Source organism: Cheilinus undulatus, linkage group 17 (assembly GCF_018320785.1).
Source record: "Cheilinus undulatus linkage group 17, ASM1832078v1, whole genome shotgun sequence".
Taxonomy (NCBI): domain Eukaryota; kingdom Metazoa; phylum Chordata; class Actinopteri; order Labriformes; family Labridae; genus Cheilinus; species Cheilinus undulatus.
In genome coordinates this window covers 43603558-43631516 of record NC_054881.1, presented here as the reverse complement: position 1 = coordinate 43631516, position 27959 = coordinate 43603558, and the positions used below count along the sequence as shown (strand labels likewise).

The following is a 27959-nucleotide window of genomic DNA, read 5'->3' as shown; positions in this document are numbered from 1 at the left end:
ACACAGAGGGATTCTCTGCAGCACTGTTCTTCTTTTTGTACCATAGAAGAAAGTGGTCAGTCAGAAACTCTAGATACTTTGCCGAGGTCATTTTCACACCTTCAGGGACCCTAAAGGGGCCTATCAGCTCTCTCCTCATGAATCCGGCCCAGAACATGACTCCGCCCCCTCCTTGCTGATGTCACAGCCTTGTTGGGACATGGTGGCCATCCACCAACCATCCACTACTCCTCCATCTGGACCATCCAGGGTTGCACGGCACTCATCAGTCAACAAGACTGTTAGAAAATGAGTCTTCATGTATTTCTGGGCCCACTGCAACCGTTTCTGCTTGTGAGCATTGGTTAGGGGGGGCTGAATAGTAGGTTTATACACGACTGCAAGCCTCTGGAGGATCCTACACCTTGAGGTTGGTGGGACTCCAGAGGCACCAGCAGCTTCAAATACCTGTTTGCTGCTTTGTAATGGCATTTTAGCATCTGCTCTCTTAATCTGATGAGTTTGTCCGTCAGAAACCTTCCTCATTATGCCTTTATCTGCAGGAACCCGTCTGTGCTCTGAATCAGACACTAATGTCTCCACAGTACGATGATCACGCTGAAGTTTTCTTGAAATATCTCTTGTTTCATACTTCGTCAAAGGCATTGCTCTATCTCATAGAGGTGTCCCGATCCAATATTGATATCGGATATCGGTCCGATATCAGCAAAAAACAACTAGCGGATTACATCTAAAATCTCCGATTTAAGCACTCCGATACAAGCAGTCCATCCAGACTCCAGCACTTCTCTCCAGCCTGCAGAGTTCACGTGATCACAACAACAGCGTGCTTGAGTGCTAACCGGTGCTAACCGCTAACACAGTAGCAAGGAGTAGGAGTGATGTCGGCCGTGTCGCAGTATTTTTCGTCAAAGTCAGATAAAGACGTCGCAGTTGAGTGCAAAACTTGTCATGCACAAGTTCCCCGTGGTGGCAAAGAACCGGGACGTTTAATACGACCGACCTCATCGGGCATTTGAAGAAGCATCACAGAAAACAGCACGAGGATTTTCACAAGACCACGAAGAAACAACAAGCCTCCTTCAAACAACCGACGCTGTCCGAAACATTTGGGAAGCGTGATAAACTCCCACGGGACGGCAAAAAGGCATCAGCTATAACAGAGAAGATCCATGACCAGCCCCTGTCAGTGGTGAGTAATGTCAGGTTTAAACGCTTGATTTAACCTCAAGCCGATTTTTAACCAATGGGTTACATAAACTTTGACCTTAAACATAAGCACATTACAACTGAACAGAATACATCAAACATGAATTAGACAAGCCTGAAAAATGACCTCAATAAATCCAATAAAAACAAATCAGACTTTTAAGGTGCAAAAGAACAAGTGAAGTTCACCTCAGTTATTTTTTACTGCCAGTATCTGGTGGGAACAACTGAGGGCAGGAAAAACCCCACAGTATTGTCTACTGTCCTACCGCTCAGAGTTAAGAGTCCACAGCTCCAACATCTCACTCTAATAAGAGCAGAACAATAATAATAATAATCAGTGAACTAAGTTCCTAACTAAACCCTTCCTACTCCTCCATCTCCACTGTCTGCAGTCCCAGCATCATGTGGAGATTCTTTTTTAAGAAGATAAGCATTTCAGCTTTTCACACCCTGTCCCCACACATTGATGCTCACAGAAACAGTATAGACTGGCTCGTCTAGCTATTGTTGGTTTATTCTGTTTAACTGTAGAATGTGCTTTTGTTGAAGGTCAGAATGAATGAAACCCATTGGTTAATAATAGATGGGTCAGTTTTTCTCGTTCCTACTGTTGCTGACTTGTTCTCTGAGTAATGAAAGTATGATTGGTGCTGATATCGGCCGATACTCAAGGCTGAAATATCGGTATCGTATCGGAAGTGAAGAAATCTGATCGGGACATCCCTATTTGAGTCTTTTCAGCAGCAGAGATCCTTTTTCTTTCCCGTCTTGCTGAAACCTGCGGCCTGCTTAATAATGTGGGACGTCCTTCAGTAGTTTTGCTTTAAGGGGGCTCACCTGGTAAACTAAAGATCACAGGAGTCTGAGACTGGTTTCAGTGGTCCACAGAGCCCTGAGACACAAAACCATCCATGAGTTTAACTGAAAAACAAAAACTGTAATGTTAATGACACTAAAATCATATTTGCATAATAAAGTGGAAGGCGGTGTAGATCTCTGGTCTGTAAATATTGGTGAATGAACTCTTAAATATCAGACTATCAGGTATGATCAGCTGATTTTATTAACCATAAACCTCAGAAACATCTGAGCTAAACATTTTACCACAGACTTTAACAGGAACGTTCAGTAAACCACATGGATTCCTTCACTCCTATTGAACATATTTTATATTTTTCTAATCCTGACACAAAGAAAAGTGAATTTGACCTTCAGAATGCTACGATCTACCACATCCTCACCAATAAACACTCCAGATAACAATTCTTCAACATTTCAGTCATTTTTAAAACTTTTTCCTTCATTAAACACAAATAAACGTCTTTTTACAGTCTCAGAAGTTTGGAAATGTCCTCAGAAAGCTGCAGACATCAAACATCCACACAGAAGAAGAAGCGTCCATCCTCCTTCTAGCGTTACCTGAAATCTGTGAGTGTTGGTTTAATACGTTTAGCAGCACACGTTCAAATCCCCAGAAAACAAAATTAAAGAATTAAAACAAAGTAAATAAATCCAAGATGGAAATTAGATGTTTCACAGCATTAAATCATCACATAACGGGGAATAAACTCAGATATGGCTGATGATCGGGCACTTCATGGCTCTAATAGTCTCACAGTCATGATAACTACAGCTACTCCTGTTTATGATGAATTAAATCTGAAAATCAGACAGAGTGCATTTATGGTCAGTACTGCAGGTTTCTGATGGAGGGACAGAGAGGTGATTTCCACCAGTGAAGCTGCAAAAACACGACTATGAAGCTTTTCTTTCTGTGCAACTTTAAATCATATCTGTGCATGTTAAATTAAATCTGTATCTAAAACCTCCAGATGGCCGTGAGGTCTGGTAGAAATAAGGCACTTCAGGGGGTTTAAAGGTCACATATTTGACCCTTAAAGACTAGTTAATATCGGTCTCAGAGGTCACTAAAACATGCCTGAGAAGTTTGTTTCTCCAGTATTGATGTCTGCATGTCTAAAACCTCCTCTGTTCCAGCCCTCAGAACCAGCTGCTTCTGTGTCTGTGGCTTTAAATGGTAATGAGCTGTCTGACTCCGCCCCTCTCAGGAAATCGATGTGGCTCTTCTCATAGATATCTATAGTAATGGCTAGATGTCTTCCGGCTGAGTTTCTAACGTCATCACCAGCAGCCATCTTAACACAGGCATGCTCTCTGGCGGAATCTGTGGTACCTGAGGGAAGGTGAGAGGTCTGCACAAACGTCAATTCTCTTATCTCGTTGAAATCTTGACGGATTTACAAACGGTTTGGTTTCTTACAAACATTATTATCGTGGCTACAATTCTGGATGTTTGAACACGTTAAAATTGCAGCTTTTCTCTTCAAAAAACGACTTAATCATGCAGCATAGTGGTGTAAGGCTGAGACCACCAGATTTAACTTGTTAAATCTCACATTATGATTCCTACAGGAAATTGCTGAGTGAAGATGTCAGACTTTCGTGCAGTCTACGGATGCTCTAATCGCCGTGGTGATGAAACCAGAGCATGTGGCATCACCTTTCACCTGTAAGATATTACAATACTATGACTATAGTTAGGATAATCGTTAGTTACTTAGTGGAGGTATGTACAATCCTGTTACAAAGGAACAGCAGGGCTGACATAATAGTATTGCAAGATTGTTGTTGACACAAGGCATTTGAGTTTAGTTTGTTTACACAATCACTGAATGTTTCTCTTGGACACCTTTTTATAACTATTTTAATGTGGTTATTCTTACAGTACATACAAACATACATACAATTTCTATAAAATATGATATCATTTATATATCATGTAATAAATATTATTTATTATTATTGATTTATCTGTGTTTTTGGGGTCATTTCTTGTCTCTGTCCTCCATGTGTATACCTCCACAGTACTCTAGTTCTCTCTAGAGGGTGGGGATTTCGACATGCAGCATTTCTTGATGTATATTTGTAAAGGGAAATCTTGTACCTATTTTTTATTGCAAATAAATGTCACATTTATAAAATATTACTAATATAATACAACATTTTGAATTATTACATGTTTAAACTAAACATGTAATAATTGAAATTATTTTATCATATTAGTAATATTCCTGTTATAAAAGTATACATATATCTCATGTTGCCATTCTGTACGCTGAGTTTTAGTAGCTCATATATTGATTTGACATAAATACTGTGTGTGTGTGTGTGTGTGTGTGTGTGTGTGTGTGTGTGTGTATTCATTGCACCTATCTGAAGTCCAATGGGGAAATAAGTAGGTGATCCCAAACTTTTGACCGGAAGTGTAACATAATTATCCATAAGTGCAGAGTTATAACTACACCTCTGACGTTTATAACAAACCAACCTGTTTGAAAATCGGTAGAAAATTGAGCAAGTTATGGTTATTCTAAAAGTACATGCACCACTACTACACAGAGTTATGGGTGAGCCAGCTGACTGTGGCAAGATGGCCGCCAGTGCGGACATGTGACTCCATTGGCCGGCAGCGCGGACGAGACATCTAGCCATTACTATAGATATCTATGGCTCTTCTGATCTAGGAGGATCACGAAAGGAGGGCCGACTGAACCTGGGGGCGGGGCTAACTCCCCACATGACATCATGAGGGGAAAATCTGAGAACGGCTTGTTTGAGAACACATTAGTGGAGGGGGGGTTTCTTCAAAATATGTGAGCTTATCAGAGAAACTGCACCGTTTTAAGACATTTAAAGGGTTATTTCACAGAAAAATGGACCAAATAACATAAAAGTCATACAAACTGATACTCTAACCTCCAGAATATCTGCACCACACTCCAGATTTATTCATAGACTCTCACAAGGACAGTCTCTGAAGCTCAGATTTTGATGGAAGAGTTGTGGTTCCACAGGAGCATGGGACGTCCTGGTGGGGGCGTGTCCAGGACAAAAACAATCACGGTCTAAATGCACCAATATGTCGGCAAATTTTATAAAAGGAGCTGGAAGTCTAACTGCATCTTAACTTGAAGTGATTTATGAAATCAAAGATGGCTGTTACATGATTGGTCAGCTTTCTAAAAGCTTAAAAACTGAGCAGATAATCCTTTAAACAAGCTTCTTCTCACTAACAGTGATGATTCAGGGCTTATCACTAAGAGTCGGGGTAAAGTCCTGGGTTTGAAACTTTAAGTCAGGCTTTTACTAAAGCAGCGATCGCTGGTGGTTCAGGCAGAAAGACTTTGACTTTGGAAGGTTGGATCTGTGCGTTTCTGCATGAAGCCCTCATCAGGGTCACAATGTTCAGTTGTTCTCTAAACTACAAGTGCTGCTGGAGGTTTCTGTTCTCTTCAAGACCTTCTCCATCCTCCATGCACCTTAGAAGGCGTGCCACAGTTACCCACTTCAAAAGTCAGCATCTGCCAAGACTGACCAAATTATCTGCTAGTATCAGCTGCAGATATTGGCCTAGATTTTGATTAATTCACAGTCATTGTTACTGTAATTATTAGCTTATTTTGGATGCAAATATCAGCTTATATGGGCGATAAATATTGGCCTTAATCAGCTGCAAACATCAGCCTACATTTGCTGTCAATATGGATCTTAATTGGCTGCAGATATCTGCCAATATTCTGAATAAATAGTCCATATTTGCTGTAAATAAAGGTCTATGTCAGCTGCAAATATTAGCACATATTAGATGCATAGATCGCTCTTATCGGCTATAAATATTGGCCTTAATCAGCCGTCAGTATCAGTCTACATCTGCAGTAAATATCAGCCTAGTTTGGCTGCAAATTTTGACCAAAATTTTGAGAAAATATTAGCCCATATCTGCTGTAGATATCTGTCTATATCATCTACAAATATCAGCTTAAATAGGCTCTAAATATTGTCCTTAATTAGCTGAAATTATGGCCTATATACGCTGTTATAAAAAGCTGAATTTGCATCTTTCAAATCTTTTTTTAACCCAATAATCCCTGGGGGTTCAGGCAGAAAGTCTCCTATGCATGCATGCAGAGGTGCGTCTGTACGGCCATTCCTCTGAATGTGATCTCTCTTGAAGGCTTTGACTGATTTTCTTCTCCTGTTTTTCGGTTTTCACTCCTCCATCTGTAGAGTTTAAAAACCTAAAAACTTCAGTAATTCAGCCTCAAACTTTTATCTTCCTTCAGTGTTGTTTTGTGCCTCCAGGTGGCGCTATCCGGGCTGGAGGCTTCATGTTTTCAGAGCGTCTCTCCTTCATGTCCGTCTGTGCGGGATGTTCTTTTGAATGAAAAATCCTCAAACTTTTCAAACCTGTCCCCTCTGCCTCCAGGATGAACTGGTCAGATGAGGGAGGTCAAAGGTCGTTGGGCCTCATGTTCATCCCTCTATGAACCCAGAAACCAGCCGAGCCCTTGGTCTTGACCCAGAGATCAGATCTTTGCTTCCTGGAGGCAGACGGTAGTTCTAGTCTCTAACTCGCTCATCTCTGAGTGACCTTTGACCCTGAATACTGCAGAAATAAATACACTTAGGCTGATTATTGATAGATCTGCTATATCTGAGCTGATATGTAGAGAATAAATCTTTTATTAAGAGAAAAAGGTGAGAGGATCTCCCTCCCTCACACGTCCAGTCCATAGCTCTTCATCCAGACTTCACAAACATGATTGCAGACTCGCAGGGTTGAATTTAAAAAGCTAACGTGACGTTTCCTCACAGTTTTAGAGTTTCCTCTCCCCGCTGACAATGCTCTGGTAGATCGTGTCCGTCAGAGGGACGTAAACCTTCTGTTGAGCATCGATGACGAACAGAGGGTCGGAGATGGACGACGGGTTAAAACCGCTCTGAACCAGCTGGAACTTCTGCTGCTTGAACGTGCTCGTCATCTCCATCTCCTCCTGAGGCACAAAACACCGACATCGGCAAAATTCATGAAAAAGACATTTAAAAACTTAGGTTAATGAAATTAGTCACCAAAAAATCACAACATGCTCTTAAAAATCAGAACTACATGTTTTGTGAGCATGACTGAGGGCTGAGTTTAGATCTCTGCTGGTACGTGAAGGGGGCAGAGATGAGACGATGGTGCGTTCACCGTCCTCCAACAACAGTTCAGCGTCTGACTGGAAGAATCATCAGAGGAGACTGAGTAACTTCCTCTGACTACCCTGAACCTCCCTGCTGCCTCACCACCACATTCTAGCAGCTACCAGAACTAAAGCTAAAGAAAACCTTCACTTAAAACACGTTCTGATGCAGCTGCGGTCTGTTACCTGTAGTCTGATGAAGAGAGGGCGGGCGTACGCCGGCAGCTCCTTGGTCACATGATCAAACAGCTTCTTTCCATCGAAGGAGAACCCCGGTCGAACAATCATGGCCGCCATTCCTGCTCTGCCCTCGTGTCCTGGTAAAAAAAACAGACATCAGTGAAACTCCGACTAGAATTAAAGGGCAAAAACCTCGAGATCAGCACTTTTCATAAAGTCCAACATCACTGGGGAAAAACAGACGCTTCATCAGCAGATTCTGCTTCATTCAAACGACCAGGACTTTATCCTGAGTGCTGACATTTCACATTTTCACTAAAAGTCCAAAAACAACAGGAAGTAGAAAACGCTCCGTTACCTCTGATTTCTACTCCGTAGACGTTCACTTCCTGTATGAACTCAACCTGACCCAAAATCTCTGTCACCTCTGTGGTTGCAACATTCTCTCCTTTCCACCTGAGAGCATGAGAACATGAGAACATGAGAACACGAGAACATGAGAACGTAAGAACGTGAAAATATGAGAATGTAAGGAAATGAGAACATAAGAACATGAGTACATGAAAACGTAAGAACGTGAGAACATTAGAACATGAGAACATAAGAACGTGAGAACATCAGTGTTAATATCTGTAGGATCTTCCTCACAGACTGTTAGTCTTCACTCAGGTAGCCGCTCCTGTCCTCAGCTCTCTCTGCCCTCTAGAACGTTCTGGTTCCACACAGGTGTATGATCCGTACCTGCACTAAGACCGAAACACCTGGCGGTCCGTACCTGAACGTGTCTCCCACTCGGTCTCTGAAGCTGATGAACCCCTCCTGGTCTTCAGACATCAGGTCTCCCGTGTTAAAATAAGCGTCTCCTTTGACGAACACGTTCCTGATCAGCTTCTTCTCCGTCAGGTGTTTGCTCCCGGCGTAGCCGAAGAACGGGCTGAGGGCGCTGACCTTGGACAGGAGCAGACCCGTCTCACCTGAGAGGAACAGCGGGACCCGTGGTCAGAGAAACAGAGCCAGGAAACTAGATTTACAAACTGAGGTTCCTGTTCTTTACCAGTGTTCACTCGCTGACAGAAGCCGTGCTGATCTTTGACCGGTTCGTCTTTCACCATGTCGTACTTCACCAGGTCGTACTTAAACAGCAGCTGCAGAAACATCAGACATGAATGCTGCAGAGACATCAGACATGAATGCTGCAGAAACATCAGACATGAATGCTGCAGAGACATCAGACATGAATGCTGCAGATAGAAATATATATAATATAGATATAGATAGATAGATATATAATATAGATAGAGATAGATAGATATATAATATAGATAGAGATATATATAATATAGATATATATAATATAGATAGAGATATATATAATATAGATATATATAATATAGATAGAGATATATATAATATAGATATATATAATATAGATAGAGATATATATAATATAGATATATATATAATATAGATAGAGATATATATAATATAGATATAGATATATATATATATAATATAGATAGGGATATATCATTGACAATAAAGCAGGAGAAATATGAGCCTCAGATCCAGGGTCATCACACTGTCAGATGTTTTCAGACATCATTTTCCTTTGATAATTTTTACATCAGATCTCATAATTATTTACATTCATTTCTAAAGTGAAAAACAGTGGCATGCTTTAAACGTAACAACAGAATCAAAATGTAACAGCAGCATGTTGTTACATTTGACTAGATGTTACGAGTTCTGCTTCTTCTTTGCTACATTATGAGTTTTTGTTACATTTTGTTACATTATGAGTCTTTGTTAGACCTTTGTTACATGTTGTTTTTGTTACAGCTTTGCTACATGGTAAGTTTTTGTTACATTATTGCAACAGTGTAAGTTTTTGTTACATTTTTGTTACATTATGAGTTTTGTTACATCTTTGCTACATTATGAGTTTTGTTACATTTTTGCTACATTATGAGTTTTGTTACATCTTTGCTACATTATGAGTTTTGTTACATTTTTGTTACATAATGAGTTTTGTTACATTTTTGCTACATTATGAATTTTTGTTACATTTTGTTACATTATAAGCTGTTGTTACATCAGTCTTAATTGTTACATCAGTCTTAGTTGTTACATCAGTCTTAATTGTTACATCAGTCTTAATTGTTACATCAGTCTTAGTTGTTACATCAGTCTTAATTGTTACATCAGTCTTAATTGTTACATCAGTCTTAATTGTTACATCAGTCTTAGTTGTTACATCAGTCTTAATTGTTACATCAGTCTTAATTGTTACATCAGTCTTAATTGTTACATCAGTCTTAGTTGTTACATCAGTCTTAATTGTTACATCAGTCTTAATTGTTACATCAGTCTTAATTGTTTTATTATTCTTCATTAAATTATCACCTCTTAGAGGTCTCTTTCTCAAACGAGTCCTGCTGACCTAACCTGGTAGGAGGCCCGACTTTAAACCCCGTATTTAAGAACCAGTCTGACAGTGAAGCCCCCAGATTAAATCTAACCCTTTAGTGAAGGCTTCCTTCACCTCTGCAGGATGAGTTTTAAATCTCCATATGTTAAAGACACATGGTGTCACAGACCAGTGTGCATCCTTATCTGTGTAGGAATGTACAGCAGCGTGTTCCTCCTCAGACTGAAGCGCTCTGACAGTAAATCTAAAAATAACTTTTAAACTGTTATAGAACAGACTGCTGCTGTAACGCTGAGGTTCGGTAACTTTCTCACCTTTAATAACGTTTCTCTGGTAGGTTTTTGTGTCGGCGCTCTAAGAATAGTCCGGGTCAGGGATTATGGAGCTAAAAACGTGAGGCGTGTGTTTGGTAACTCGTCTGATTAACCCGAAGCTTTAGAGGAGATAAAACCGCTGAAGATGCTCACCGCTCATCCTTCAAACCGACCCCTAATCTCTTCAGACCAAGATCCACGTTTGGTTGTCTGCACCAAAACCCAGTCCAGGATTCTGCCGAGTCAGCACATGCATTCATGACTCGGCAATTTCAGAGAGGAACGAAGTATATCAGTTTTAAATAAAATAAATCCAGAAACCAGAATATGGAACTGTAGTTTACAGAAATAACCATAAACGGGACAAAAATCAGACAACACTGTTAAAATATTCAGAGTTTTCTGAAAAGAAATATTAATTGTTGTACTCACTTAAACATGTTTGTGTTTTATCCTGTTTTTCTAGTTCTAAGTGAATTTAGAACTTCAACAAAATGTTATTTTAAGAGAATAAAGACCAAGATATACTGATGATCTACACAGCTGAGTTATCTTTGGTCATATAAAGAAGCCTGTTGTATTTAATTAGCTATTCTATCTTGGATTATAATTTAATTACAGGCTATATTATATTTTATTAAGGGTTATATATTATATTTCTATTTAGGTTTGTATTCTATTTTATTAAGGGTTATATTATATTTTATTAAGGGTTATATTATATCTTTATTAAGGGTTATATTATATTTTATTAAGGGTTATATTATATCTTTATTAAGGGTTATATTATATTTTATTAAGGGTTATATTATATCTTTATTAAGGGTTATATTATATTTTATTAAGGGTTATATTATATTTTATTAAGGGTTATATTATATCTTTATTAAGGGTTATATTATATCTTTATTAAGGGTTATATTATATCTTTATTAAGGGTTATATTATATTTTATTAAGGGTTATATTATATCTTTATTAAGGGTTATATTATATTTTATTAAGGGTTATATTATATCTTTATTTAGGGTTATATTATATTTTAATTAAGGATTATATTATATCTTTATTTAGGGTTATATTATATTTTATTAAGGGTTATATTATATCTTTATTTAGGGTTATATTATATTTTATTAAGGGTTATATTATATATTAATTAAGGGTTATATTATATTTTAATTAAGGGTTATGATATATTTTATTAAGGGTTATACTTATTTTAATTAAAGGTTTTATTATTTTTTATTAGGGCTTATATATCACATTTATATTCAGGGTATTATTATATTTTATTAAGGGTTACATTATATTTTTTAAGAGTCATATTAAATTTTTTTAAGGGTTGTATTATATTTTATTAAGGCTTATATATTATATTTCTAATTAGGGTTGTTTTATATTTTATTATGGCTTATATATTATATTTCTATTTAGGGTTATATTATATTTTATTAAGGGTTATATTATATCTTTATTTAGGGTTATATTATATTTTATTAAGGGTTATATTATATGTTTATTTAGGGTTATATTATATTTTATTAAGGGTTATATTATATCTTTATTTAGGGTTATATTATATTTTATTAAGGGTTATATTATATCTTTATTTAGGGTTATATTATATTTTATTAAGGGTTATATTATATCTTTATTTAGGGTTATATTATATTTTATTAAGGGTTATATTATATCTTTATTTAGGGTTATATTATATTTTATTAAGGGTTATATTATATCTTTATTTAGGGTTATATTATATTTTTATTACTATCTGGATTTGAGCAATAATCCAAAGACTGAGTAAAATAAACCCACAGGTGTTTGGTGCCACGCTAACATCCTGGTTGGTTCTCTGCTGGACGAGCATTCAGGTTCAGATGTGCTCCTGACACTGAGTCCACGAAGTCTGAAGGTCTGACCCCCCATAGACCCTCTGATTGAGGCCATTTAAACATCCTGGATAATACATGACCTGTAGATCTCCTCTAAGCTCTTTAGCCCCCCTTCACCAGGTGGTCTCAGCGGCCGTGTTAGACTCTGCTTCTCCTGCAGGGAGGGACTGATGAGCAGCTCAGCACTTAGAGAGAACGGGGTTATCTTTATGATGCGTGACTGTCCTAAAGTAAAGCAGAGCTGCCATGCAGTTAAAATACTCGACATAATCACAGGATCAGTCTTTAGCAGAGATGCATGATAAAGGATTTTTGCCAGTAGCTGATATTTCCAAACTTATTCCAGCTGAAACTGATAAATGAACACCGTTTTTACTGTAACGCAGCAGTCGGGCTTTTTTAACCCTACCTGAGCCAAACCAAGCCGTGCTGATTTACTTTTCCATCGTGAGTTTGATGCTTCTGTTGAACCACAATCCAAAAGCCATGTCTGATGTCAGGAGTTAATTTTCAGTCCATTTTTATTTACTTTCATCAGTTTACAGTTATTTCAGTGACCACTGGTTTTATCTTTCTTTAACTATTCCGTCCTCGTGCATCTGAGCATGGTGCTTCCCTGCATGTTGTTCATTTGGATGAATCGTTCCTGTCTCTTTAAATGCAAACACCAGCAGGCTATGAGTCTAACACTGAACTCTACAGTTCAGAGCTTTACTGAGTCCTCATCATCAGGATAAACTGAGCTAAACTTGTCTGTATAAAAGCATTAAAGTCTTGTTGTGTAATTATAGTGAAACTGAAGCTCATCCGTTGTTTCTCTGCAGCTTTCATCACGTGTTCTTTACCGACCCCCTGAGAGAGAGAGCGGACAGCTGAGGAGGTTTGGAGCTGCTCTGACCTTAAATAACTTCATGTGGAGTGGTGTAAACAGCACAGAGCTGACATATTCTCTCTAGAACGCTGGCTGCAGCTCTCATATACAGCTGATAACCTAAAGACAGAGCGGCTAGCGCTCACGTGTTTACTGAGACAGACTTCAGGGATTCTGTCCTCAGAGGAATTCTTAGAAAGTGTCAAACAGACGTGAGCATGCTCCACATCCCTCAGCACCTGGTGCTAGGCATGAAATACAATCAAACGCCTCCTCTCTCTCCTTCTGTGTTTTCTAGGAATAAGGAGAGTGTACATCAACAACATTAACCCTTTGCTGGCCCTCTGATTGGAGGAGTTCACGGTCATAGTGATGGTTGCTGGCCTTTTACTGGTTGGTCCTGTTTCCTGGGTTTTAAACTGGACTTTATTTTGAAAGGATTTTTCCATTTCCTGGCACAGATTTCCTCCCCTCATGCTGGCGCTCCATTAAACCAACTCGCTGGCAAATCTGAGTGTTTAAAAAATCAATACAGCCATGATAGATTTGTTCTGTTCTTGCATAATTGATAAATGTTCAACCAAACCGTTCAGATGATCAGGATGAAGCTGCCCGCCCCATGTCTCACCCTGTAGAAGAAGTTGGAGCGTCCCACTGTCCCGATTTTTCCGATGTGGTTCATGAAGCACAGATTTCCCTCTGTCGATCCGTACACCTCGCACATCTTTATGTCCCCAAAGCGTCTCTGAAACTCCCTCCAGACGTCCGGCCGCAGCCCGTTCCCCACGCCCATCACCACCCGGTGGTTTTTATCCTGATCCGACTATGGAGGGAGAAAGAAAGACGTCAGCACACCAGACAGTCACTATTAGAGGGTTCATTTAGATGGTTTTTAATGATTTAGATCTAAATATGTCTCCTATGTGCATACATCATGATAAACAAAAAAACAAGCAATTTATGAGCCTTTAAAGAGTTAGGGTTCAATCTTCTGTAAAAGCTGAGGACAGAAAAGTTTCACATGATTGCTGATATCTAAATAAACCGTCTGTGTTATTGGGGGTCTGTAAGGGCCAAGAAATCCAGGATGGGTGTTCTAGGGGTGTTAGGTTTAAGACCAGGGTATGAACATGGAGCCTGCAGACGGACAGACGGAGAATAAAAAACATGGAGCCTGCAGACGGACAGACGGAGAACTAAAAACATGGAGCCTGCAGACGGACAGACGGAGAACTTAGAACATGGAGCCTGCAGACGGACAGACGGAGAACTTAGAACATGGAGCCTGCAGACGGACAGACGGAGAACTTAGAACATGGAGCCTGCAGCGATCACAGACATGGAGGCATAAAAACATGAAACCAGACTTCTGTGTCTCCTGCTGGTATTTGGTCCTCAGTTTAAAGACTTCTTTGTTTCTGCGTCTTTGATCACCAACAGTAATGAATCTTCATGCACGCGTGCACACGGCTGATAAATGAGTCGTCGTACGTGTCCCCGTCCACATCCTTACTCCACCAATCAGCTCAGAGGACAGTCCAGGCCATCGCCCCCTCCGTGTCCCCGCCGCCCACACGGCCAAATAACAGCTGAGAAACAAAGAGGACTTTGAGTCTGACGAGGACGGGCCCTGCCCTCGCTCTGCGTGCGTCTGTGTAGACCACGGGAGGATCCTAACGCTCAGACAAAGCCTCTGCTTGTCTCCTATCACCGTCCTGCTCAACGTTTCTCTGACTGTTCACCAGGATCCTCCACTGTAAGAGGAGGACACTCAGAGAGGCTTCCATCACTCTGATGGGACTCTCTCTCATTCATGAAGTTCCCATGTCTGACCAGGACCTGGAACCGGACCAGGACCTGGACTTAGACCTGAACCTGAGCCAATGAGAGGCTGGTTCTGATGTTGGGTCATAATTACATAATGACAGGAATAACAGAAGAGACAAACAGATCTAAGTAGAGAAGAAAACAAAGATTTCCACTGACCAGTGGTTTACTGTGAGTTAATAAACATAAAGAAGAAGTCAGATTTACCAGCTGAGAGGAAAGAAGCCCAGCAGTGAACCATGCAATGAGCAGCAAGAAAAGCAGCTACAGAAGCAGAGGGCTCTACGGCAGAGACGGGCAATTTAGTCTCTGAGAGGGCCATGTTCACTTTATTCTCACTGCCAAGGAGCCAGAATGTTAAAACTACAGGAAAACCTTAAAGATGACCATGACTAATGGAAATTTACCAAAGTAAAGAGGGACTGTGAATACTATAAATATGAATAAAATAGATATGAATATTATAAATGTGTCAATAATATAAATGTGAATATTATAAATGTGAATAAAATAGATATGAATATTATAAATGTGTCAATAATATAAATGTGAATATTATAAATGTGAATAAAATAGATATGAATATTATAAAAATGTCAATAATATAAATGTGAATATTATAAATGTGAATAATATAAAAAGATGAATAATATAAATGTGAAGATTATAAATGTGACGATTATAAATGTGAAAAATGTAAATGTGAATAATATAAATGTGAATAATGTAAATGTGAAGATTATAAATGTGAATAATGTAAATGTGAATAATGTAAATGTGAATAATGTAAATGTGAATAAAATAGATATGAATATTATAAAAATGTCAATAATATAAATGTGAATATTATAAATGTGAATAAAATAGATATGAATATTATAAAAATGTGAATAATATAAATGTGAATAATGTAAATGTGAATAATGTAAATGTGAATAATGTAAATGTGAATGATATAAATGTGAATAATGTAAATGTGAATAATGTAAATGTGAAGATTATAAATGTGAATAATGTAAATGTGAATATTTTAAATGTGAATAATATAAATGTGAATAATGTAAATGTGAATAATGTAAATGTGAATAATGTAAATGTGAATGATATAAATGTGAATAATGTAAATGTGAATAATGTAAATGTGAATAATGTAAATGTGAATAATATAAATGTGAATAATATAAATGTGAATAATGTAAATGTGAATAATATAAATGTGAATAATATAAATGTGAATAATGTAAATGTGAATAATATTAATGTGAATAATATAAATGTGAATAATGTAAATGTGAATAATGTAAATGTGAATAATGTAAATGTGAAGATTATAAATGTGAATAATGTAAATGTGAATAATGTAAATGTGAATAATGTAAATGTGAATAAAATAGATATGAATATTATAAAAATGTCAATAATATAAATGTGAATATTATAAATGTGAATAAAATAGATATGAATATTATAAAAATGTCAATAATATAAATGTGAATAATATAAATGTGAATAATGTAAATGTGAATAATATAAATGTGAATAATGTAAATGTGAATAATGTAAATGTGAATGATATAAATGTGAATAATGTAAATGTGAATAATGTAAATGTGAAGATTATAAATGTGAATAATGTAAATGTGAATAATGTAAATGTGAATAATGTAAATGTGAATGATATAAATGTGAATAATGTAAATGTGAATAATGTAAATGTGAATAATGTAAATGTGAATAAGGTAAATGTGAATAATATAAATGTGAATAATATAAATGTGAATAATGTAAATGTGAATATTTTAAATGTGAATAATATAAATGTGAATAATATAAATGTGAATAATATAAATGTGAATAATGTAAATGTGAATAATATAAATGTGAATAATATAAATGTGAATAATGTAAATGTGAATAATATTAATGTGAATAATATAAATGTGAATAATGTAAATGTGAATAATGTAAATGTGAATATAAAGAGTATTACCTTGGGCTGGTTGCAGAGATATCTGCAGAGTTCTCCGATGTACTGGAAAACCGTCACGTTGTATTTTCTGCAGTCGCTCCAGAACTGAGAGGCTGAAAACTTCTTCTTCAGGATGCAGGTCGCTCCTACCAGAGAAAAGACAGACGAGGAAACGATGGCATCTTTATTTTCATTCTTTTAAAAATAAGGATGATGAGACCTCCTTGGAAGGATTCTGGTATTTTCTCAACCATTTGGGACATTTTAAAATAATTTTTACCTCTTTTTGCCACTTTTAACCTTTTTTCTTGCTGCTTTTTAACCCTTTCAACACTTTAGCTGCCCATTTAAACATTTTTCCACTTTCTGCCTCTGTAACCCATTTTACTAGATTAGACATCTTTTCACCGTTTCCCACCTATTTTTGCCACTTTTTTGCCTTTCATTAACCAACTATTAGTTCCTTTAACCTAATGTTTGCACTGTCACTACTTTTCACCTCCTTTTTCACCACTATTGATGCATTTCTGCTTTTGTCACCCAGTGCTGCTGCTTTTAACCAATGTTTAATCCCATTTTTATCACCTTTAACTCATTTTTTCCACTTCCTCTCCCTGAATGATTCACTCTTATGTACAAACACAGCTTTGTGGCATTCTTTGGTCCATACATGGACCTCCCTCATGGTGCAGATATACTGGGACAGGAGTCCAGTTAAACCAGCATTAGCAGACTGACTGAACGCGAAGAACTAAATACGCCCAGCTACGGCTGTCACTGTTGAGGAGGTAGCAGGTATATATATAATCAGAATAAATCTCAGGTATTTGCAGAGGTGAGGTGTATTTTCAGTCATGCTTCAGACCTTCATGCTGACTCTGAGCCCGTCTCTAGTCCCTGAAGCTCTGCAGGACTCGTCCTGACGTCACGGGGCGCCCCATGGCGATGCTCTAAAGGCTTTATGGGACAAACGTCAACAAAGATTTAGATATTTCATCACATCAGACTGTGGGGACACCAGCCTCCGTCTGTGAGCTGAAGGACGATGAACCGTCACCTTTGGTATCATCTGGAACAGAAAACGAGGACGGATCAATAAGAGAGCTGAGTCAGTCTGGATCAGCCTGGCCCTCATAGAGACTACCATGAAGCTCTGAGCTGTTGCTCTCTGTCTGAGGGGAGAAACAGCCGTAATGAAAGATAATTATGAGCTCCATAATAGCCCAGTGTCCACGTCTCTGAAGCCTCATTAAGCTGCCAGTCAGAGTGAAACAGCGTCAAAGGGGAACACGGTTTGGTAACCACAGGCTGGACTGAGTGACCGTCAGCCTGCCAAGAAAATCACTTCTGGGTATTTAACTCTGACCTCGATGAACTAAAAAACAACGCTGGGACGTCCAGGCCTCCATACTCAAACATAATCAATCTCTGCTATTGATCAGAGGAGTTTGGACCAGAGCCTCACTGAAAGATGATCAATGAGCATGTGGAGCTCTGGAGATCTTTGCTTTCCCATGTCCATGTGTCGTTGGGCAACGCACCAAACCTCAGAAGGCTCCATCCATGGCGTGTAAATGTCTACGGATGCATCTGATTGGCTAATAATGAGAGAATTCTCCAACGAATCTTCTGTCATCAGAGAATGTGGAGAAGGAGTGAAGGACCTTCAGAGTCAAAGCCTTTAGTAGGCAGACGTAGAGAAAAGAGCTCCTTCAGACCTATTTTTATTGGTTAGCCCTGCCCACAGACTTAGGTGGGCCCCTGATAAACCCAGAGACTGGACCCTGATAAACCCAGAGACTGGACCCTGATAAACCCGAGACTGGACCCTGATAAACCCAGAGACTGGACCCTGATAAACCCAGAGACTGGACCCTGATAAACCCAGAGACTGGACCCTGATAAACCCGAGACTGGACCCTGATAAACCCAGAGACTGGACCCTGATAAACCCAGAGACTGGACCCTGATAAACCAGAGACTGGACACTGATAAACCAGAGACTGGACCCTGATAAACCAGAGACTGGACCCTGATAAACCAGGGACTGGACCCTGATTAACCCAGAGACTGGAGCCTGATAAACCCAGAGACTGGACCCTGGTAAACCAGGGACTGGACCCTGATTAACCCAGAGACTGGACCCTGATAAACCAGAGACTGGACCCTGATAAACCCAGAGAGTGGACCCTGATAAACCCAGAGACTGGACCCTGATAAACCCAGAGACTGGACCCTGATAAACCCAGAGACTGGACCCTGATAAACCCAGAGACTGGACCCTGATAAACCCAGAGACTGGACCCTGATAAACCCAGATGGCTCCTGACATTTTTGCAAATGTTAACCCATTTCACTGCTCTAGTCCTTGTTTTCCACATAATCGCCACTTTAACCCATTTTTGCTACTTTTTAGCAGCTTTTCTCCACCCCATTATTTTGAAGTGAACCCACTTTTTACTACTTTTAAACCATTTTAGTTCTTCAGCAGCCCAATCTTTTCTTTTTGTCCTTTTTGCCTCTGTAACTCATTTTTGCCACAACCTCTTTTTACCCATTTCTCAGTTTTTGCCCTTTCTGGCATCTGTAACCCATTGTTGCTACTTTAACCAATTTTCTTCCCCCTGATTTTTGACACCTTTACCCCACTGTTGCCCCAGTTTTGACCCTTTTTGCCCACTTTTGCCAACTTGACGTATTCTTGCTACCTTTTAACCCATTCAACTCTTAACTGCCAATTTTAAGCCACTTTTTACTGCATTTTTTAATCTTTGCCTCTGTAACCCATTTTGCCCATTTTTCCAAATTTGACCGTTTTTAGACTTTTTATCTGCTTTTCACCATTTTCCTGCCCATTTTTGACTCTTTGTGCCTTTCTTAAACTAATTTCTGTTTCTTTTAACCAATCTGTTTCTCCTTTTACCCATTTTTGCAACTCTTTAACTTCTTTTCACCACTTTTTTCTGTCAAGTTTCACCATCTGTAACACATTTTCATCAGTTTTCACTTGTCCTTCCTCTTCTTTGTGATTATTAATAATCAGTCCCTCATATTATTCCAGGTCCTTCTACTTTATTCTCAGACATCCTGACCTGTGGTCACATCAGGGCTTAGCCATAAAGTCTGACATTAGTTTCTGAATGTGCCCGATCTTCACTGAAAACAGAAATAAAGAGCTTTCTGTGTTAAGAAAAGTGGTTTACATTTTCAAGGCTTTATTTAACTGCTGCATAAATAGAACTCCATTTTGTTGCTTTAATATGAGAGGTAATTATTGAGGTTGAATATTAATATGATTATTATAGCTTCACTTAAACATGGACCCTGACCTCCATGGATCTCCCCTTTACCCCCCTTATTAACCGCCTTGTTCTTCATTAGACTTAACCTTACTCAAACTCGAGACCACTCACAAGTAAAAATACGAGTTTTTAAGGCCTTCAGTTTAAAGAATATGATTCAAGCATATATAGGTCTTTATAAGGATGTGCAGAAACCCTGTCTAGAGTACGTGTTCTGTTCTCTACACTCTCCCTCCTCTGTCCACCGTGAATGTTGGTCCAGAAAACCCTGCTTCGGCTCTAAAGGAGGCAGTAAAAGGGTTCATGAAGACCAGGACACTGTCAGGTGGTTTTATTCATCAGGGATCCTCCTGAGCAGAAAGAACCGCTCAGCCTCAGAGTTTTCTTGAGTTTCCTTCGTTCTTCTACCTTTGCATACTTCTTTGTGTTTCTTTGTGCGTCTGTGTTCGGGCGTGGCCGTCCCTCCTCGCCTCGTCTGCTTCCTGATCTTGGGTTCTAACACACCTGTCCGACCTGCCCACCTGCTGCTCCTCTCCTCTTCCAGCCTGCAGGATTTCCTCCACTATCATCATCTGTTTGAACAGTCTGGGGCTCACGCTTCGTTTTCATTCCTTAAGTGATGAAAACTTTCCCCGACCTGCAGAACGAGTCGGTCCTGTTGGAGTCAAACTTTCAACATCACGCCTTGAACCCATGAACACCTTTACCTGCAAGCGTCCTCCCCTACACACCTGTATACTTCAGCCTGTGAGGCTGTGAATGAGAGTCCAGGCTGTCATGTATATTCCCTCCCAGGGCGGCCCATCTCTACATGCATCAGGATCAAGATCCAGAAAAACTGAACACAGACTTTCACAACATTCTGGAAAAAGTCTAAAAATGAAGAGGAGAAGGAGTGCAGAGGGGTGTGCCTCCATGCAGCTGTTAGATTAGATCACCTCTTTGTCATTAAGTTATCTTTATTTTTGTGAAACACAAACCCAACTTTTTAAAAATGTAAATATTAGCCTAAATATCCTGCATGAGTTTTCACGTCTGCTCCATCATTTATTACCTGATGATGCTCGTGTAGAAACGGACAGGAGGGGCTGAGAAAATCTTTCTTCTTCACTTTCCTTTATCCAGCACCATCCAAAAAGTCTTATTTTGAAATGTTAATGAGGCTGGTGGACTTCCTGTGGGGATCTGGGTCCTGGAGGGTGATTTTTAGGTGAAGTCATGGTGCATATGCAGGCCAAAGATGGTGGGTCTAGGCTAAAAGGTGTGTGGAGGCTGAGTATTTAAAATCATGTTTTAGCAAAAAGTCATGATAACGAAATATTGATTTGGCAGCAGGGGGCGCTGTGACAGTGATGGCGTAAATGCATGAATGGATGCAGGCTCAGTGTGTGAAGTTTAGTGATGTTTGACTTCAGAACTGAAGAGTCAGATGAGTTATTGTCCAGTAAATAGACGGCTCCCGCAGCAGATCTATGAGAGCTACCATCTCAGATTTACTCTGCCTGATTGAGGCTTGGAGATTACATAACGGCATGAAGTGCTGCAGTTATTTCTGCATTAATAAAGTATTTTTATTGTGAACAAAGGAAAATCTTTTATTTTTTGTAAACATGAAGTTATTTAAAGCAGTACTTTAAAAACATCAGGGTTTGATTTTTTATGCTACTTCATATTTACATGTTTTGAGTTTAGAAATAGGCTCTTTTAAACCATCATTATTTTCTAGATTTTGACCATGAGCGTGGAGTCCTGATTTATGGATTATCTCAGAATATTGTCCATTTTAATCACAGATGCATTTCCGACCTGACAGCACTGATGCATTTAAAGACTTGATGCAGAGTCAGCACTTACCCAGCTCTATGGTTCCTCCGATCCCGATCAGCGAGGCGGCGCTGTGGTAGAGCGGCAGAGGTACGTACATCACATCTTTCTCCGTCACACCAAACGCCCAAAAACCCGCCGCCGCCTTCAGACTCTGCAGGTGGGTGATCACTGCGGCTTTAGGGAGACCTGAGGACACAAAAATGCTGAATTACATGATGCTGAACACGGAAATACAATATTTATGTCCTTCTAAACTGCACGGATGTTTGAAGGCCGGAGGCTTTCTGATTTGGGCTGGTCCGTTCGTTACACGTAGACTTAAATCCTACATTGAACAGGTTTTTAATCCTTTCTTATTTTTATGCCAGTGATAGCCGAGGTTAAAGGCAGTGTGTTTTCAGGTTGTCCACATGTAAGCAGGCGCTTTTGAATATGGAGGTTTTTCTGTGTGTTTTGACCCTCCCTCCACGCCCTACATCATGTTAGATGACTGAAAACACTCCTTTAGTTAATCTCCTTCAGAGTAAAGATTTCTAGAAACTCTGTTGACAGAGAAAACGTCATCCTGTAACGTCGCCCTGTGCGCCGGTTTCTCTTGTGTTTGATGCCTCTCGCTTGCAGCATAATCCCTTTAGACTGGCCATCATTGGTGACCATCCTCATCAGGCCCAGGTATCCTCCTAGCTGACCCCTCCATGATGCATGCAGTCGCCCCTGAGGCCCGGTCCAACCCACATGAGAGCGCAGCAGGTGCCGGTACAGCACAGCTGCTGCTCCCGTGTCCATCAGCTGTCTGACGCTGACGCGTTCCCCAGAGAATGTCAGAATTAGACACACGGTCTAACAACGATACCCAGACATGCACCAAAGGGACGTTTGAGCAGACTCTAGCTGGCCCTTCTGGCCATCAGTCAGCATCCAGGCCACAGTAAGACCAGGAAGACCAAGGTCCCAAAGACTCTGACTGACTCAATGAGCGCCACAGAGCCTTGTTTGTAGATCTCAGCCCGAGTACATAACATTCAAAAGATGAGGGAGTCATCAATGCACAGCTATCTCCTTTTTGAAAAGCTCTTTGAGTGAGGTATGGGAAAGAAAATGAAGAAAATGTCCCTCTCTGACGCTCCTGATACCTTCTCATCTCCTTCTTTTCATGTTCCTCACCTGACAGAAGGAAAACTTTGCTGTCAGGAAACTACAGTGGGGATCAGTGGAACTGGACTGATTTTGTCGACGATGCTTGCTTGCACCGATGAGGACTTGGTGCAACGTCAACAGAAGAGCGTGAGAGACCAGAGACCTCTGGGCTGCAGCCGTGCAATCGTTTGAGTAGTGGAGCGGAGACAGAGCTGCAGAAAACGGGATTTAAACTCAGGATTGTCAAATATGAAACTATTCTGGTACTAAACACAAGGTGCAAAAATGTACCTGCCAAATGGAAAAACAATTTAGTGCTTGGCTGGTGCCGATATCAGACCTGGGAATGGTTCAGTAGCTTTGGACCGCTGCATCCCTATGAACATGTGGACTATGAACTGCTCTGATCCTGGCTGCTGCCAGTGTGGAGGCATTTAAACCAATAACACCTAAAATCAGTTTTTTATCCTCCTTTCCTCCTGTGAACATTATAAAACCACTCTGTGCCCTTTGACCCTCTGATGGCCTCCATGTTGACCCGCTTTGAACCCTCTCACTGAGTCTAAAAAGCTCTCCTTGTGTTTAAAGCTCCAGTTCAGGTCAGAATGTCGATGCTCTTGTGATGAAGAAAGTGGCGCCAGTGAAGTAGAAGAATTTCTGTTCTGACGGGGTAAACTCTTCCTCTCCTAACAGGCCGTCAGTGTCTCTGTACACGCTGATCTCACGCTCAATTCTAACCCGTCTTATCAAACTCAATAATTCCACGTATATGAATGAAAACATTATGACAGCGTGACCCAGGCTCTGTCAGAGGAGATGTCACGTTGGAGTCAGAAACCGATGAAAACTAACCATGCAGCCATGACAGTTTTTAGATTTCAGAAAGGTTGGGACACCCCCACGGAGACGGTTCAAGTCACGCATAGAAAAGGATTATTTAGGAGAAAGCAGCTGGTGTTGGTGATCCATCACATTTCTTATCAATGGGAGGACGTGTCAGACCGCGATCAGGCCACAGGATGAATTTAGGTCAGAAAAACTCAACTTTTCCCAAAATTGACTGAAAACAAAAGTGTTTATGTGAGTGGAAATTCTGGTTAAATTTCTCCTACTGAGCAGCTGAGTCATCGAGGGGTTAAAAACCTCCAAACAGCCAAAGAACACCCCGGAAAGAGTCAAAGCTTCCTCTGGGGAACATGAACGAGTCCATGGAGAGAAACCAAACGTCTGTTTACTCCGTTTGTTACCTGCACGACCACGGGAATACAGTCAGCCTGTAGAGAAACAGCTTCATTTACACTCACACACTCTTTACATTCAATATATTCAACACTTTAATATTATTAAATAAAAACTCTATGTGCCTCTATAAGGATGCACACTTATACTGAAGAAATCAGGGCTTATTTAAATATAACATTCATAAATCTTCTGGTAAATATCTCACAGAAAGTGTATTTTCCTCACATATTTGTTTTAGTTGTGTTAGTCTGAATAAACAGTCTTTGTGCCTGTAGGAGCAGAGAAACAAGCTGCAAACACAACAGCCTATTTTCTCAATTATTGTTCACCACAGTGTTAACAAAATGCTGAAATTCCAAGCAAAAAACCCTTCATAATTATCACTGAACGACCGCACAGAGAAATAAGACGTTTTAATCCTCAACCTGTCACAAACCACAGAGCCATTTATGCAGAATTACAGCAAAAACTGCAAGTGGGCTAGCAGTGAAACCAGAAAACTATCAGAAAATTATAAAGACAACAGCAATAGAGGAACCAGAGCGGGACAGTTTAGGTTAAAAAGGGATTAAAAACAGACATTTTACATGGATCTGAATCTAGTCAGTCGCTACGTTTCTAGAATGCTAGCTAGCCAGCTGACAGGAAGTCCGCTTAGTGGGCGGGGCGTTAGGTTGATCCAAAGTTCAGTTGAGACTGTGATTTCAATATGAAAGCCTCCATTGGCTTCAAGAGCTGTTTGAGTCGGCCTATCGTAAGCAGACGACCGACGTCCAATTCTTTCTACAGTCTCTGTGAAAAACTTTCTAACAGTCTAAATCCAGAATTCAGTCCATAGACTGTAGACTACAGAAAACAGCTGTGAAATATAATCATAAATATAAATATACCATTAATGCTGCAGGATCCTGAACGTCTGACTTCAAAATCCAAACCCTCCGCTCCCTGACTGACCTGTGGTCCCGGAGGTGAAGATGTAGAGGGTGGCGGCTTTCAGGGAGGTGGCGGCTCGTAATGCTGCAGGGACGGGCTTATCGGACGCGGCGTCGACCTTATCCAGCAGCGTGTTCACCCGCCTGTGCTCCGTTTGGCTCTTCACCGCCCACACCTGGATGTCATCGTCCAGCAGCGTGGTCAGGGCGCCGTCCAGACTGTCCAATAAATCTGAGACAAACACACATTTAAATAAAACAGCAGACAGTTTTAATCTGGGCTGTAAACAAACAGAGATATGAGAGCAGACAGGAGGCTAATAATAATACAGATAGATAATACATGCTAGTGTCATAAAGAGGGTAGTAGAAGCTCTAGAGGCCAGTCTGAGAGAGTAAATATATCCCTCAATCACTGAAATTACACACCCAGCCAACTGATGCCGTTAACCTCGGCCGTGAGGTCGTGAGCAGAGAATATGAAGAGATTTAAATATAGCAGTTATGGTACAGGGAGTCCTCTAGTGAGGAGGAAGGTAAACACACCTAAATCAACCACATTTTAATGGAGCCAGGCTGTGATTTATTCACTCAGTAAACATTTCCTAATGTCTATGGTCCTCATCAGTAGTTTAAAGTCTTCAGACAAGCATGAGGTTCATTCAGTCTACATGGTCTAAGAGTCAAAGAGAGCAGGAGGAAGAGGAGAAGTTCAGACGGAGCTACCAGGGACTGATGAGGTCCTAACCTTTTACCATTCTGTTTTTCTCTGTGGTTTTTTCTAAATAATGTTTTTAGATCCTGTTTCCATCCTTCAATCCGTTATCTACACCTCTGATCCCGGGATGGAGCCTAGCCCAGCCTGCACTGGTCACCAGCCAATCACAGGGCTGATAAAAAAACAAACAAACAATAAGACACACTCACACCTGCTGAGGGACATTCAGGCCTTATGGGTCACAGGAAATATAAATCTCCTAAATCATAAAAGAAATGATAGAAGAAGAGAGTTTTATATATTCAGGTTGGTCTAAACATCAGTGGGGATAAAACTTCCTTATTTGGAAGTAGATGGATGGATGATGGATGGATGGATGGATGGATGGATGGATGGATGATGGATGATGGATGGATGGATGGATGGATGGATGGATGGATGATTGATGATGGATGGATGGATGGTTGATGGATGGATGGATGGATGGATGGATGGATGATTGATGATGGATGGATGGATGGATGGATGATGGATGATGGATGGATGGATGGATGGATGGATGATTGATGATGGTTGATGGATGGATGGATGGATGGATGGATGGATGGATGATGGATGATGGATGATGGATGGATGGATGGATGGATGATTGATGATGGTTGATGGATGGATGGATGGATGGATGGATGGATGGATGATGGATGATGGATGGATGGATGGATGGATGATTGATGATGGTTGATGGATGGATGGATGGATGGATGGATGATGGATGATGGATGGATGGATGGATGGATGGATGGATGGATGGATGGATGGATGATTGATGATGGATGGATGGATGGTTGATGGATGGATGGATGGATGGATGGATGGATGATTGATGATGGATGGATGGATGGATGATTGATGATGGATGGATGGATGGATGGATGGATGGATGATTGATGATGGATGGATGGATGGTTGATGGATGGATGGATGGATGGATGGATCGATGTGATATAAAGTGGGAGGCTATTTTAGGTCAAAGGTTGCTCTAACCATAAAGAATGAACAGATGTGGGTAAAACAGCAGCATGGTGTCAGGTAGCCCTGCTCTGACTCCTCCTCTTCTTCTTGGTCTCTTCGTCTCTAAATGGGACCATAATTAACTAAATGAGCATTCTGCCGTTAATGAAGACCTGAAACTAGAGACTGAGACCAGAGAGTCATCAGGAAAATATTAACTGAGGGACTAAACCAGCAGAGGCAGAACATTTCAACATCAACTTTTATGCAGAAACACTTCAGCTCAGTTCTGTTTATAACCCTGATCTGGGCCCCTAGATCTCCAGGGCCCCTAGATCCCCAGGGCCCCTAGATCTCCAGGTGCCCCTAGATCTCCAGGGCCTCTAGATCTCCAGGGCCCCTAGATCTCCAGGGCCTCTAGATCCCCAGGGCCCCTAGATCCCCAGGGCCTCTAGATCTCCAGGTGCCCCTAGATCTCCAGGGGCCCCTAGATCTCCAGGGCCCCTAGATCTCCAGGGGCCCCTAGATCTCCAGGGCCCCTAGATCTCCAGGGGCCCCTAGATTCCCGGGGGCCTCTTGTCTCTTGAAACGGTCTCAACAGTGTGGGACGAGCCTTTAAGCTCCTGATCCGTCATCAGCAGTCGACTGCGTGTACGGAAACAGACGAGACATACCGGACTTTTCTTTGAGGAAAGAGTTTCTGAAATGCTGGTCCCATCTCAGAAGGACCAGAATGCACTGAGACACCTCTTTAGACTGCTGTATCATTTTCAAATCTTGATCCAAAGGAATTCTGGGGATTTCCTGTAAAACTGAGTTTGACGTGTGCCTCTGGAAAGTCTCCATCTCCATTCAACCAGAGGCGGGACGTCCCACCACCAGAGGAGTTAAACGTAGGGTTAAGTGGGAGGCGACAGGACTGGCCCTCGCTCCCACATCTGTCACAGAGAGGGTGAACATGTTGACGTACGGCGGCCGCTCTGCTGCGCTCAGATCCTCATGAATCCGTCTCCTGTTGCAGACGGGTTGTAGTGAGGACAGCGTCCTC

The 27959-nt window shown here is 40.4% G+C and overlaps 1 protein-coding gene across 1 annotated transcript in view; it reads right to left on the bottom strand.

Moving 5' to 3' along the window:
* Positions 1-2650: 2650 nt before the first annotated feature.
* slc27a6 (solute carrier family 27 member 6) overlaps positions 2651-27959 on the bottom strand; it is a 35286-nt gene continuing 9977 nt past the window's right edge. The window contains exons 2-10 of the mRNA XM_041810506.1: positions 25205-25414; positions 21899-22057; positions 16764-16888; positions 13575-13769; positions 8491-8581; positions 8212-8410; positions 7795-7892; positions 7443-7573; positions 2651-7067 (exon numbers count right to left, since the gene is read on the bottom strand). Coding sequence (XP_041666440.1) covers positions 6891-7067; positions 7443-7573; positions 7795-7892; positions 8212-8410; positions 8491-8581; positions 13575-13769; positions 16764-16888; positions 21899-22057; positions 25205-25414 — 1385 coding nt within the window. The 3' untranslated portion in view covers positions 2651-6890. The remainder of the gene's footprint in view (positions 7068-7442; positions 7574-7794; positions 7893-8211; positions 8411-8490; positions 8582-13574; positions 13770-16763; positions 16889-21898; positions 22058-25204; positions 25415-27959) is intronic.